Source organism: Eptatretus burgeri, chromosome 11 (assembly GCF_056783735.1).
Source record: "Eptatretus burgeri isolate ZD-2024b chromosome 11, Ebu_testis_v1, whole genome shotgun sequence".
Lineage (NCBI taxonomy): Eukaryota > Metazoa > Chordata > Myxini > Myxiniformes > Myxinidae > Eptatretus > Eptatretus burgeri.
The window spans coordinates 65733643-65749220 of NC_140971.1; the positions used below are offsets into that span (position 1 = coordinate 65733643).

The 15578-nt window shown below is 43.8% G+C and overlaps 1 protein-coding gene across 5 annotated transcripts in view; it reads right to left on the reverse strand.

Moving 5' to 3' along the window:
• The window catches only part of KHDRBS2 (KH RNA binding domain containing, signal transduction associated 2), a 162118-nt gene that overhangs the window by 67684 nt on the left and 78856 nt on the right, over positions 1-15578 (reverse strand). For all 5 annotated transcript variants that reach the window (XR_015049417.1, XR_015049416.1, XR_015049414.1 and 2 more), the window contains exon 5: positions 13353-13507. Coding sequence is in view for 1 of the 5 variants with exons in the window: in XM_085846723.1 (XP_085702849.1) it covers positions 13353-13507 (155 nt within the window). In the remaining 4 variants the exon portion in view is untranslated. The remainder of the gene's footprint in view (positions 1-13352; positions 13508-15578) is intronic.

The window sequence follows — 15578 nt, forward strand, 5'->3', positions numbered from 1 at the left end:
TCGAACTCCGTGCTTACGCGGATTTAGTCTGCAATGGTTAACTGCACATGTATACGTTACTGCTTATGTACTCCTAGCTGAACCTGTATTTCCTGGTGTGCCCACAGAAGCGGCTCCAATCAAATGGAATAAAGCCTAAACTCTGAAGGTTCATCTCTCGCTCTCATTTCACTCGCATCGATCTTTCCGTTCATTTTGTCTATTTCGGCATTCCAGTAATCCAGTTTGTCATTTATGCTCTGCGCGAGTTCCATAATCTGCCGCATTGTCACCTGCCCTGGCCACTCCCACTGACTACATTTAGTGGTGGAGTTATAATAAAAAAACCGACCAGATGAACGGCATCGATGCCTTTCCCAACCTTCTGGTACGGGTTTCTCTTGCACGGTGATCTCGTCCTGAGTCATGGATTCTACATTACTATTACACATACCTAATCCACCCGGCACCCGCTCGCTTGAGACGCCATCTTGCTTCTCTTAAAGGGGTTAATTTGAATCGCTCGTAATTTGGAGGGAATCGGGGGTCGCTTCTCTCACCCCTGGACCGATTCCCGTGAATTTAGCCGGAGACAGGAGAGCCCGTTTTCCTGTTCTCCGATACCAGTGCCGCGAGGAGGGCGATGAATTTGTATCGCACGACCTGACACCAGTGTTGCGGATTCGCGCCCGCCGGCGTGCGGACGGCCACGTAACTCGAATCGCGGCACGTCGCCCACCGGACGGACAATCCAGTCGTGACCCTCTCGGACTAACGCCGGGAACCAGTCACGGGTGGACCTTTCGGTCTCACCGCGATTGAGCCAATCAGCCCCCGCGTGGGATAGGGTTGCTCGCCAAATTCGACCTACCTAAGTACCCACGCGGAGGGTAGACCGGGCGATCGCACCTCGCCGCAGGTCGACTTCGGACACGGGCCACTTAAGCGACCCGTTCCGTACTATCGAGATAACCGGCGGTGTTATTCGTCGACCTCGACGGTTCGATTAATTATCGGGCGTATTCAGCCCACTACCAACCCTTTACGTGAAGCAAGATGAGGATTCAATGAAGGAAATGACGAAGCGAAGCGGAAACAGTTCAACACAAAGCACATTTATTCGCGATGAACGGAAAGCACACATATTCAATTCCACCAAAAGCACACAGAAAAGAAAAACACAATTCAATTTACACAAAAAGCAAATGCGACAATGCAGATCTAATACCGATTACGCGAGCACACGGCAACACTTATACAATTTTACTTCACAGACGGCGCCGACAACACATACCCAAAACCAAGGAAAAGAATACCCTCAAGGATGAGGCGGGCCTGAGGCCGAGACCGGGTCGGGCCTACCCGTCTGGTGATGAGACGCGGAGCGGCACGATGGTGCCTCAACTCCGCGGGCCTCGCGGACGGTGTCTGGTAGGGGGTGGGAAAGGGGCCCCCTTGGTCGCACTATCTCAGCGCGGGGGGAAACAGGAGGGGGTTGCTGATGCTCGGGGTATAGAGGATTTTTATTGTCCCGCGACGAGCGTCTCCACCTCGGCCAGGTCGCGCTGTCGGCCTCCCTGGGGTGCAGCTCCCTGCACGACGCGAGCACCCCCTCGTCTGCCCTCGCCGCCTCTCCACAGCTCCGTCCCCTCCGCTCCGCCTCCAACGCACACGACGACCAGCTCCTTCTTGCCAACTCCACCGCCCGCGAAGTCTTAACTCTCTGTTCTCTCTCGACTCTACTACTCTCTGGACTGACGAACACGGTCGCTTATATCAGCCCCGTGGCTTCGCCCTCTCATCTTTGACCCCCTCCCTTCGACCTTTCACCTCGCTCCCCATTGGCCCGAGAAAAAGTGGGCGTGAATGCTTTTTGATCCATAAATTTGCATATATCGATCGCCCTCCAACGCCCTGGAGGCGGGGTCAATTCGCCCCTCGCTCACCGATTGGATGGCAAAAAGTGGGCGTGTGTCGTTTTTGATCCGTTTTTGAAGCACAAAATCCGTGATTTTGTACACGCTGTTCGGCGCGCGCCCTGCACGAGTCCAACACCGGTACCCACAAGCGGCGCAAGAACGGTGGCGATGCGACGGTTGCGAGGTGTGACGTGAAGCGGCGCCGCGGTGGGTGGTTGATGTGGTGGTTGGTGGTGGTAACAATGGCGGTTGGTCCAAATTAAAGATAGTAAAAGAAAAACGGCTATCCTGAAGAGTCGCAGCACGCATAAATGACATGTATTCCCACTAGACAACGGGTTTGGGCCTAACTACACATGTACTTACCGAGATATCTCACCTAAGGGACCTGAATGGTGGTTTGCGAATCTGGTAACCACAACAATATCTTGCATCAATAAGTATTCAACGCCTTTGCTAAGGTACTCCATATTGAGTGCAGGTGCATCCAATTTCCTTTGATCATCCTTGAGACGTCTCCACAACTTGATTGGATTCCACCTGTGGCCAACTCTATTGATTGGACATGATTTTGAAAGAAACACACCTCTCTATATGAGGTCCGACAGTTGACAGTGCATGTCAGAGCAGAAACTCTCCCATAAATCCAAGGAACTGTCTGTAGAACCCCGAGATAGATTTGTGAGGAGGCATAGATGTGAGGATGGATATAAAACAATTACTAGAGTGTTGAAAATTCCCAAGAGTACAGTGTGCTCCATCATTAGGAAATGGAAAGAATATGAAACAACCCAGACTCTTCTTAGAGCTGGCCATCCAATCAAACTGAGCAACTGGGCAAGAAGGACCTTGGTCAAGGAGGTGACCAAAAGCTCAATGACCACTCTGACGGAACTACAGAGTTCCTTGGCTGAGATGGAAGACCTACCAAAAGGACAACAATCTCTGCAGCACTTCACAAATCTAGGCCTTGTGTGAGAGTGGCCAAACCGAAGCCACTCCTGAGAAAAAGGCACATGATATCACTCCTGAAATTTGTAAAAAGGCACGTGAAAGACTCTGATAGCAGGAGGCAAAATATTCTGTGGTCTGATGAGACAAAAATTTGTCTGATGAGACCTTTGGCCTGAATGCAAAGCGCTATGTCTGGTGGAAAATGAGCACAGGTCTTCACCCATTTAACACCATCCCTATTGTGAAGCATTCTGGTGGCAGCTTCATGCTCTGGGGATGCTTTTTAGTAGAGGGCACTGAAAAACTTATGAGGATAGAGGGAACAATGAGTGGAGCCAAATACATGCAAATCCTTGAGGAGAACCTGCTTCAGAGTGCAAAAGACCTCAGACTGTGGCCAAGATTTACATTCCAACAGGACAATGACCCCAAATAATGCAGCCAATGCAACACTGGAATGGCTTCAGAACAAGAATGTGAAAGTCCTTGAGTAGCCCAGCCAAAGCCCAGACTTGAATCCCATTGAGAATCTGGAGAAAGACTTGAAGATTGCTGTTCACCGACGCTCCCCTTCAAACTTGACAAAGCTTGAGCAAATCTGCAAGGAAGACTGGGAGAAAATCCCCAAATCTTGATGTGCAAAGCTGATACAGACATACCCAAAAAGAATCGAAGCTGGAATCGCTGCCAAAGGCACTTCTACAAAGTATTGACTCAGGGGGATGAATACTTATCGATGCAAGACATTTCAGATTTTCATTATTAACTAATATGTAAAAATTTCTCAATACATGTTTTCACTTTGTCATCATAGGGTATTTTGTGTCGATCAGTGACAATTTCTTTTAATTCAATCCATTTTAAATTCAGGCTGTAATACAACAAAATGTGACAAAAGTCAGGAGGTGGTGGGGGGGGGGGGGTGGGTGTGAATGCTTTCTGAAGGCACTGTATAGCATAAAGGTCGTGGCCTAAAGGCAAACTACTAAGTTACTTTTCACACACCAACCACATAATAAGGCAACTTTTTGTGAGCATGGAATGAAGGAGTGTCCATTTGTAATTGAGGATTTTACAACATAAATGTTTTTCTAAATTCTATACAACAACTACAACATATACAAAAATACACAAGTACACAATGGGTTGAAGGGATAATGAAAATGGATTAACTTTGCACCACTTTGGCAAAATGAGTGTTTCACTTCACCATGAAGGACTTGAAATATTTACCAAAGCAAAAGGCTTCTGAATTTGATGTAGGGAATGAGATCTCATGGTTTGCTTCATATCAGTACAGACAAACATATGTTGAGGGTGGGGTAAAGACCATGTCTCTTGGTATTTCGGTAATATACCAGTTGTGAGGCATAACATGCATGCACTGATGGCAGTGTGGTAGCATGAAGTGGATACCCAATGAATGGGTCAGGAAGGAATGCATGCCTGGTGCTAACGCATACCATTGACACATTTAACTCAAAACAGAGGTCCACTGCAGGACAATGTCCAAGTAAAATTTGGAGTCAAGGAGTCATCATTTGCAGTCGTCAATTTATTGTGGGTCTCTGTTTCCCCAGCCCTGCTCAGGTGTCAAAAATTCTGGACATGAAACAAATAATCCAATGCAGGTATATATATGGTCCCTTACACAAAACAGTATGTTGGCAATACTAGCATTGACTTTGATGAGCCTAATCCCAGAAGACATAAGTCTTTCGTTATGACTCACCTGGGGTCAGGTTCAAATGGCCGACCTGCCAAACTCAGAGCAGATGCTACATCGATTACACCACCAAGTCTGGTTGTTTGATGGGTCTTCGGAATACGTTCAACATTTATGGCATGGTTCTACTCAAGAGCTTTAACACAAAGAAAAGGACAAAGACAAAGACTACACCTCAACATTGTAACAACATGGCAAGACCACTGTCATGCAAATATGCCAAAATAAGAATAATTCACTTTTTGTTTTTGGTTTGTCTATCTAACGATTTTCGCTTCAACTACTTAACCAGGGACCATAAAACCCAAATCATTATGGAGGTCTTTGTCTGAGGACAATGATCTTACGGTATATGGTTTTTATTTTTTTTTTATAATTGAGTTTATTTAACCACTATTTTTACTGAAGAATCGTGAGGCGATGTGGTCTCGTGGTATTGTGATTTTGAATGTTTTTAAAATTTTATTTACTTTTAACATTGTTCTTATTGAACGGGAACACGAACAACAGAGACATAATGGAAAAAAATGTCCTCCTCTTGTGCCAAAGTTTCTAATGTTTTAAGAAAGGTGGGGAGGAGAGAGTTGGGGTGGGGGGGGGGGAGAGGCAGATAGGGGGACAGAGTTGGAGTGAAGAGAGCAGAGAGGGAAAAGAGTTGGGAGAGGGGGGTTGAAGCTTTGGAGGGGGGGGATGGGGTTGAGGACCTGTGATTGGGGGTGGGTTGAAGACTTGAGTTGGCCTTTTGTGTTTGGGGGGGGGGAGTGAGTACTTGAAGCCACATTGTACATTACGCGGAATTTCTGTGTCCCTACTAGTATCAAGTACAAGCTTTGTGGCACATAATGTACAATATACTCGATGTGATCGCACTTCCGAGCTTCAAACTCAAGGCCCACACAGGTAAACCATTTCCTTTACAGAGTCTTTTTGATTTCTACAACAGCAGTCAAATAAATCATTTGTATTCACCAAAACCGGGGAGCTTTAATAAAAACGACTTCAATTGAATGGACTGATTTGAACATTTGCAACAGTGCATCCTGCCAGTCTTCCATGCTTCCCGCATTCTCTCTCAATGGCCTCACCTTCTGGATCCCCATTTGTCCTCTGATGTATTGGGAACGAACAAGAAACTGCCGTATTAACATGAAATAACTTGAATTGTCGCAAGCTGGGTGAAATTGCACTGGGAAGGACAAACATGGATGCATCCCTAAAGGTGCACAGGAAGACAAAAACCCGGAGCGTGGGGAAACAGTATAGGGAATGCATAATTCACGAACTCCGAACTACTTCGCCATTCAGGATATTCGTGGCCGATGATGGTTCGAAACGAGGAATTGGGACGGCAAAGCAAATGGGCGATGAGGGTTGCCGAATGGATCGCGGACAGTGATGTCGGGAGCGGAAGATGTGGCACCAACACTTTTAGGGATCCCACTTGACTTTGGGATCAATTTGGGCTAATGGAATAATCTGTACTCTGCCTGTCGCTGTGCTCCTGCAGGCAAGGCCATTACCATATTACTGTCACAGTGAATGGAAGGTGCGACCACACATTGGTTCGACTTCATATCAGTTTGATTCATGGTCTGAGCATAGGTTAGATTCCCATGTCCTTCATGGCTTTGGCATTTCACTCGCGGCATGCATTATGCCACTTACCTTGAAAGCCAATCAATGAGCAATTATCGGGTTGGGAAGATAAATTGCTTGAAAGCTTTGTGCGACATAAGGTGAGGTATCAACAATTTTTCTTAAAAAACAAACAAACAAACAAAAAAATGTGAGTTCGATTCATTGGAAGTAAAAGCAATATGAGGAAACAAAGATAATTAACATTTGATTTGAAGGGCGAGCCTTGCAAATAAACCTGCTTAGGATAGTCTTCAACTTATGAGTGTGCGTCGACAAACGCATTGATGGTCTTCAACATATGAGTGTGCGTCGATGAACACATTGCATTGATGGATCGGTATATACCTTTGTCCAATTCTCCACAGTGTATACGAGTTTAAAAAGAGATAAATGTTATTTATAAAGAATATGATGAATACGATGTCACAAAAATACAAAAACTATGTGCACGTCTTTGGGATAACAAACATTTTCAGCTGCATTATGCTCTTCAGCTTGGCAAGTCCCTCTGGGGATAAGGGAGGAAAGGGGGGGATGGTTGGGGAGATTCCACAAGGGGTTTCTCCATCATCGAGCATACTGTCGTTTGGAGGTTCATTGCACATGACCTTATTGGGACCCTCTCTGGTCTAAAACCGCTGCAACATCTCGAGTCTCGATAAGGACCCTTAAATATTAACCTGTCAATAGGACATCGTTTCGGATCAAGATTTATTTTCTGGATCCTTCTCGAAGAATGAAGATATAATTGTGACCTCAAAATTATGGTTGTCTTTCTTTTTTGAGGAAGGAAAAAAAAATCGCTGCAAACATAAAAAAAATAGTCAATCATCAGTGACCTGTTTTGAGATGGGGGACAAATGAGTCAACGTGACTTGAAAAACGAAGGAGTTTGTGAATCGGAAGATGAAGAAGAGGAGAAAATAAATTAGGAATAGTGTATTCTGATGATGTACTTGTTTGTACACAGCAATTTGCTAGTTTGGATTTTGGTATCTCCAATAAACCTGATCAGGCCACATATCCATAAAGCGACAGGTGAGGGAAGGGTGAGTGGCTGGAGAAATGAGGATGGGTGTTAATGTGGGTAATGGAAGAGGAGTGGTGGAGGGAGGTTTAACTACATCCAGAGAAATCGCATCCAAAATCCCATATCATACTTGATTATGGTAAAGAACAAGCTCCTATACAGCACTCAACACTAATTATATGATAGAAGTAACAGTTTTTGGCCCAAAAATGAAGCACAACCTATGTATTGTTTTGTTTAGACGTTGAGGAATCCAACGAAGTGAATGCATGAAGTTAAAATCTCAGCAACACAAAGGTTCAGTGACCACTCTTTGCAGCATCCTTGAATGATGAAACTCATTTCCGATGATCCTCGAATACGTAACGTAGAGCCATCACAGTGATAAGTTAAGCATAATAACTTTCATTAAAGTTCATAAGGAAAGCCTCTGCATAACACAGGAACTAAAAACCTCTTCTTCTTTCCTACACAGCACTTAGTTTAGTTTGAACATCTTTGCTGGAGAGTGAGGCTATGTCGCTGATGCAGTTCCCCCTTATAGGTGACAATGATATACAAGGAACCTTGGCGCAGCTAGGAGGCCATTTGGCCCATCATGTCAGCACTACACTAACCCCATGAACCATCACCCATCCAGAAACAAGCTACCTACAACTCCTGCCGATATCCCGGTACCCGTCTCTCTCCAACGCATCTAATTGCAATTTAAACCCATCTACTCTTTCTGCTGCCACGACCTTTATAGGGAAACCATTCCACATACATGAACTACTCTCTGACTGAAACATACCTACATTATTACCCTCCTAACATGAGAGCAGGAAGTTGTAATTTGATCAGGGTGTCGACGATAGCTTGCCTACTCTTCACGAAAGACACCGTGGGGTCTTTAACATCCGCCACCCAATGCTAGCACACAAGGCACTTGGCTTAAGGTCCATCTGATGGACGGCACACACATTTTGTGACTGGTGCCTGTGAAACACCAGGATGACAGTTTGTAGCTTGGACGAGATACAAACCAAGCAAGACAGCACAGAGGCGAGTATTCAAACCTGAAGACCATCTTGCCAGTCCATAGTAACAACTGAAGGTGAATGGCAAAATTTGTGTAAGAATAATGAAGCACGACAATCATTCCCTGAGACAGACAGCCTGATTTGATATGGTTCATACAAGTGGGTATTCTGCCTTTGCTCAAGTTGATGAAAAACAACTGTGCCACACTCATTGGGAGCGAGTTCCTTATTGCAGCAAAAAAGAAGTTCCGAAATCTTTAAACGGATTTTGAAAAATAAGCAAAATTGGGAGAGGAAACCGGAAGGTGGCAACTTGGGTTGTATGCTATCTTGTTTGTAAGTTATATATTTTTAATAGTGATTGAAAAAAATATATATATATCTGTTTATACATTCTGTCTTTTGTAATCGTGTCAGAGATATATGCACTACTTTTGAGGCCGATGGTCGATCGTAAGAAAACGAATGTTAATAAACACGAATGGGCATCTTATTGCAGTTTGCCACGTGATCCCTCGACCCACTGCATAGAGTTCTTGGGAAGCAAGCAAAGAAATAACAAATATTTCCAATTCCTACTCAGCAGATGTTCATTATTTTATAAATTCATCAGAATTTAGATTCCAAAACTGCATATTAGAGCTTACTAAATGCTCAGTTCTTCGAGGAGCCTCGATTTCTCTCTGGTTATGTCAGCTGTGTTACCAGGAGTTGTTTTTTTGCATTTTCTGAAGGTTATTTTTGATGTTATGCCTGGTGTTGGTTTAATGGTTTTCGTGGTGTGCTTAGGATCCTAGGATCCTAGGATCCTGAGTTCAAATCTCACTTGGCTGTTGAATTAATACCAGGTGGGGTTGACTCTGCCTGTCATCCTTCCATGGTTGGCAAAATGAGTGCCAGCATGCTGATATCCTGTGTCGGAGTGGTGAACCCGTCCAGGATTGTGCCCAATAGCCAAGGACATTGCTTAGGCAGCACCATTGCTCTGACACAGTATGGTCCCATTGGATGGATGGATTTTTGATGTTGTGGAACCGTTTGGCCTTCGGTGATGTACATAAATGTAATAATTGGCTGGATAGATTATTGACTCTTCTGGAGGCAGTATTGAGAGCTAATTTGCAGATTAACAAAAAAAAGTATCTGATGGGGGTAATGGGCTTCAGCTCCCCATGGACTCCAGCGGTGGATCCGTGCCTACTTTTGATACCAGCTTGCAGTTCGTTTCACAGGTGCTACACATTCAAAGCAAGCATCATTAGCTGGACCGGTCCGTCGTAAGAAATTCTCGACCGAATGGTCATACATGGTATGGACGTCCAGCTCTCACATCCTCACTTCGTCACGTTTCTGGCTAATGTCACAATCTCACCACTCAGTCCACGCACTTTCCAGTGAATGGTCTTGTTCGAGCACTTTTGGGAGGAATCAAAGAAATTCATCCACAGCGTTCTGACATTTCAGGTTTCTCGTTTGTTCTAATTGGCAGTAAATCGTTTTGACTTCAGAGTATGAAAATGTACGTGTGCAAATTTCAGGCTGTATTATTCAATAGTAATGTATCCCATTGACTCCCACTATCTGAAATGCCTGCTAGCCGAACGGATTAAACCCTTGATGCTGCATTCACTCGACCTCCTGCCAGGGTGGGGTGCGGTTTGTAAAGATTCCAGTGGGGGATAACATTGACAGGCATCATGGGGTTTTTTTGTTCACCACATTTCCGGCTGATGGCACAATCTCTCCACGGAGTCCACACACTTTGCAGTAAATGGTCTTATTAGAGCACTTTTGGATGTTTTTTTTTTTTGTGATTTCTGACTTTTACAACTTACAAGCTGTAAACAATGGCGACATAAAGCTGAAAAGTTGCATTAAAATTAATTTAAACAAAGCCCCATGGAGGACTGACTGTTATTCCCCCAACATGCAGGGTGAAGGGGAAGGGACCATTGCTCCCTTCCTGAAGTGGTACGGCCAAGGGGATCACTACTAAAGTTAACGGTATGGTCCTTGTGTTTCATGAAGTTTTGTCTGCATCTGCCCATGGGTTTGTGAGAAGATTTTGAAATAAATTACCTGAATTTAAGGCGAAAACACCCTTTTCAGCTTCTTATAGAGGGGTGGATCTGGATGGGGAGAACAACACAATCACGGGACCAAGCTGTTCTGATGTATCGTACCAAATTTGGTCTGTATCGGTCATGTAGATTGCAAGGAAAAGATGTTTTAGTGAATATGAGGGATTAGGAGAGAGAGACCGTGGCATGTTTACCATGATTTCAGTTTCTGAAAAGAAGATTTGTAGGTCCTCGTGGAGGATCTCTAAGTCTTACTCACGTTGTTGTTCTTCATCTTCTTCTTGTGGACTTTTTTGTTTCACAGCCTACAGATTTCATCGAAACTTCCTGAAACTTGGCAAATATATGCAAAAAATACCCTGCGCAGACAGTAGCCATCTCCGATTTTGAAAATTCCTCCTCGAAAAAAAGTTATGACGTCAAAATATCTCCGCTAATGGAAATCGCCTAAAAAAATTATCTTCGAAACTAGGCAAGCTTTTTGAATTCTGTATGTGGGAATCGAACAGGGCATTAGCAGAGATGAATTACCGCACATATGATACATCACTATGACGTCATATCGATTTTATGACGTCATTCCTATTTTTTTGACAGTTTTTGTTTCACAACCCAGAGTTTTCATCGGATCTTCGTGAAACTTGCCATGTATATGCAGAAAGCCCACGCACAGGCAGTAACCATCTCCGATTTTGGAAATTCTTCCTAGAAAAAAAGTTGACGTCATAATATTGCCGCTAATGGAAATCGCCTATACCATTATCTCCGAAACTAGGCAAGCTGTTTGAATTTTGTTTGCGGGAATCAAGCCGGGCATTAGCACAGATAATTAGTTATCACAAACCTGATACATCACAATGACGTCATATTCGTTTTTATGACGTCATCATTAAGAGGACGAGGATCTTAGCTCATTTGAGCTTGTTGAATAAAATACCAATATTTGGGGTAAAAAAAAACAAGAGAAAAAAACAACAACAAGAGAACAACCCCGTGAGACCTCGCTGTCCTGATGCATCTACCAAATTTGGTCAATATCGGTCAGGTAGTTTGTGAGTTGTTTTAGTAAAATGTTAACGGAAGTACACACATATGAATGGAAACCGGGAACCACTCAAGGAGCATATTTCGGAGAAATAAGGAAAATATATCGCTAGTTAATATATTTCTCACTCTGAAAAAAAGAGTTTTGAAAAAGAATCTTGGAATTATTTAAACTTACTAGTACGTGCCCGTAAAAATATAAAAATAAAAAATTAATAAATAAATATTCCAACCGCGAGCAAGAAACAACAACCAAACAGGCTGTTTCCTCGCTCTCGCGTGCCCGTACGTGCGTGGCCCGGAAGTTCGCATATCACAGTTACGATTATTCGCAATTTAGTTTTAATGGCCAATTATTCAATTAGCGCCAACGTATTTTACCTTTTCGCAATGTCGTCGCAAGGAAAAACAAAAAGAGGATAGAAGAGAGAGAAAAAAAATTTACTTCCTGGTTTGGAGCATACCAGCTCACTCTGATGTTACCGAAATGTATGCACCGTCTAATATGAAAACGATCATAACTTGGGGCATTGTGTTTATCTATAAATGCGCATAAGAAATCGAGAAATTATTAGAATACACGAAGTCATCATTATCCGGAAGTCCGTACGTTGTAACCCGTAATGGGGAACGCGACTCAGCTTCCCTTCCCCCATCGGCCATGCCTACGCAATAACTTGTCTTGTCATTGGTTTGGTAAATAAATGGCCATAACTTGGGAAGCACTTGTCCGATTAATATCAAACCTTGAAAAGGCACATCCTCAGGTCCCCAGCAATATATCTGGCAAGTTTCAATTAGATCGGACTAAGTGGTTGTCAAGAAACAGCGGTCACAGGCACACACACACACACACACACACACACACACACACACACACACACACACACACACACACACACACACACACAGATATTGCTGGAATTATAGATAGATTACCACTTAAATCAAGGTGTTATGGTTATATTTTATAATAATATGATAATAACGGATGTATGTATATTTTAATGTCGGATCGAAATACAGCAGTGTAATGACGATGACGTAGTCAATATTCATTGTTTAATTTCCTCCTGTATCGGTCATGTTATTGTTATTTCCTAACAGCTTGGCTTCTTCACGTACAGTTTTGTCAGCTGATGATATAAGGGATGAGTGGAATACAATCCGATCCACTTCATACACCCCAACAGCACAATCCGGATCCAGTGAAATGAAACTCAATTACATCTATTAAAATCATGTTTACTACGATGTCCGACTGATCTTACACTGTTTGTGTGGTTAGAACAAGTTTTATTTAAAATCAGCTCATGCTCAAAAAAGATGCAACGTACATTTATCATTTTTAAATGTCAGATGTTAAAACTTCACTAATGGAATGAGCATTCATACTTTAGACTTTGGAACATTAATACTAAGACCTCTAGGACCCAAAATCTTTAGATTTTAGAGGTGGGGGGGGGTATAAATTTATTCCCCCCTGGGAATGGCAAGTTCAAGTGCAGTGCCAAGGATTAAAAAAATAAACCAAGAAAAAACAGCAAGGGATATCACCCCTCCACCCCACCCCCCCACAACCCGTCAAGTCGCACCCTGCCTCCTGCCAATGACCAGACTCCGTGGTGTAATGGTATAAGCGCATGCTCCGAGTCTGGAAGTTCAGTTGTTACAACCTCGACTGGGTCATAACAAATAATTTTAAAATGGTATGTGCTGCTTCCTTGCTTGATGCTCAGCATTTTAAAAGGATAGAGCACGGACAAACAATCATAGGTTGGCAACCATTGTGCAGAATTGATGGCCCTAATACACTCCTCCTGTATTGAAGTTCCTTCGAAGAATGAACAGCTTTGATTCACACTGTAGAACGATTAATAAAAAAAAAAGATATCTAAAATCATGGTTACATCATCTGGAGTAAAGCTCAAGCAGCGATTTCCTGGATGCACTGTTTACCTTCCAACAGCAGGAGCTGCATGGGGTGGTGGCAGGTTGTGAATAGGTCGACCCCGAGCACGACCTCGTCCCAAGCCATGGTGCGTGTGTTCAGATGATCCGTTTAGGAAGGTGAGTTCCCTGAGCTGTTCCTGTCTGATTTCATCATTGTAGTCCTGTTATTATAAAGCATAGAATGCAATAATATTAATCATAATGAAATGATTATCATCATACGAATTATAATAATCGTTTGTAAAATTTAAATGTTGATGATTTTCATCATTACTGGTATTGTGTTCATCATTGTGTCACAGTTATTATTTTGATCACCTCCACCACCGAAGGTGGGTGCCTCGAGGTTTTTTCACCCCTGTCTGTCTGTATCTTACCAGTGAGATTGAAGATTCGCAAGTACCGGATATTGGTTGGTCTGGTCTGTGATTATATCTGTCTGTCTGTTTGTTTGTTTATATGTCGGCCAATCGCCTCCAAGTCACATTTTAACTCTGATCTTCACGAAACTTCACCACCTGGGAGAGGTCGTGACAATCTGGAAGCCCATTGTTTATTGTTTGGTGAACAAGGAAAAACGTCAAATGTCAATGTCACATAAATCGCGAATTTTCAACAAATTCACTTGATATATATATATATATATATATATATATATATATATATATATATATATATATATATATATATATATATATATATATATATATATATATATATATATACTAGTAGTAAAGCCTGGCGTTGCTCGGGCTTAGCAATATAGCCCGGCGTTGCCAAGGCTTTCTTGCAAATTTCCTGAATAGCTGTTAGGGTTTCTAAAACCACAGTTTGCCATGGATGTTCGCTTCCCATCAACCATTCTTTTTTTCCAACTTCAGTGCCAACTCACCCCCCTCACCCCTCACTCTCACTCTCAAAGCAACCATCCCACTCTTCTCGCTCCAAGCCTCCCTCTCACCTTTCTCAAAAATTCCCCCCTCACCTTTCTCCCACCTTTCATCCCCCTCACTCTTCCTTCTCAAAGTTGCCCCCCCTCTCATCCACCAAGCTGCCTCCCTCCACTGCCCTCTCACCTCCATCTCTTCACTCCACCTCCTCAAATCCTCAACTGCCATCTTCCTTATCACTTGTTCCCCCTCTCCCCCAGCACCACAGAGCCTTTTCTCCTCCTCATTCGACCCCCTCCCCTCGCTATTCTGCAATACCCCACACTCTTTCAACAACCTACTTACCTCCCCCCCTCGTCCCTTGTCCTACCCTCCCCCTCCCCCTCCACCTCCTGCACCCAAAGCCTCCTCCCCTACCTCTTCATTAAAAGTGTGGACCTCAAATATCCGGGGCCTTCGCTCAAACCTTTCAGATCTTTCCATACAGGTTGCCACTGACAAACCAGACATTATCTGCCTAACAGAAACTTTCCTCTCCCAAGACGTGTCTGACTCCCAAGTATCTCTCCCCGGTTACTCCCTCTTACAGTATGACAGACCTGAGCCTCGTCCTGGTGGAGGTGTTGCTCTCTTCATCAAAGACTCTATTCCTCACTCTCCATGCACTGCTCTCACTCCCAAAAACCCCCAGGAATACCTCTGGCTTCGGCTTCCCCTTCACTGCCACCTCATGTTTATATGTGTACTGTACCGTCCACCGAACAGTGATGACTCCATCTACACCTCACTATCCGAAAACATGGACCATCTTCTATCTTCTCATCCAAACTCTCTCTTCCTCTTATGTGGTGACTTCAATTGTCATCACGCCAGTTGGCTCAGTGTGGGTACCTCTCTCACCTGCCATGGCACCTCAGCAAAAGCTTTCTGCGACTCATTGGGACTGACTCAATCGGTCAACTTCCCGACCCGGATCTCAACCAATGGTACTCCATCTCTTCTGGATCTGATTTTGACAAATTTCCCTGACAATATCTGCTGCTCTTCCTTCGCTCCAATTGGTTCTTCTGACCACGTCCTTGTTAAAGTGGACATCTCTCTGGATGTTATCAGAGAACCACCTCACCGCCGTCGAGTCTGGCATTTCACTCAAGCCGACTGGCAGGGTCTCCGAGCAGCCATCAAACTTACAGACTGGTCTTCTATCACTACTTTCTCAAACATCAACTCATCCTGGGAATTCTTTCAAAGAAACTTGCTCTCCCTCATGCACAGATTTATCCCCTCTTGTGTTCAGTTGTCTTACCCTTCCTCCCGCCCTTGGTTTACTGAAGCTTGTGGC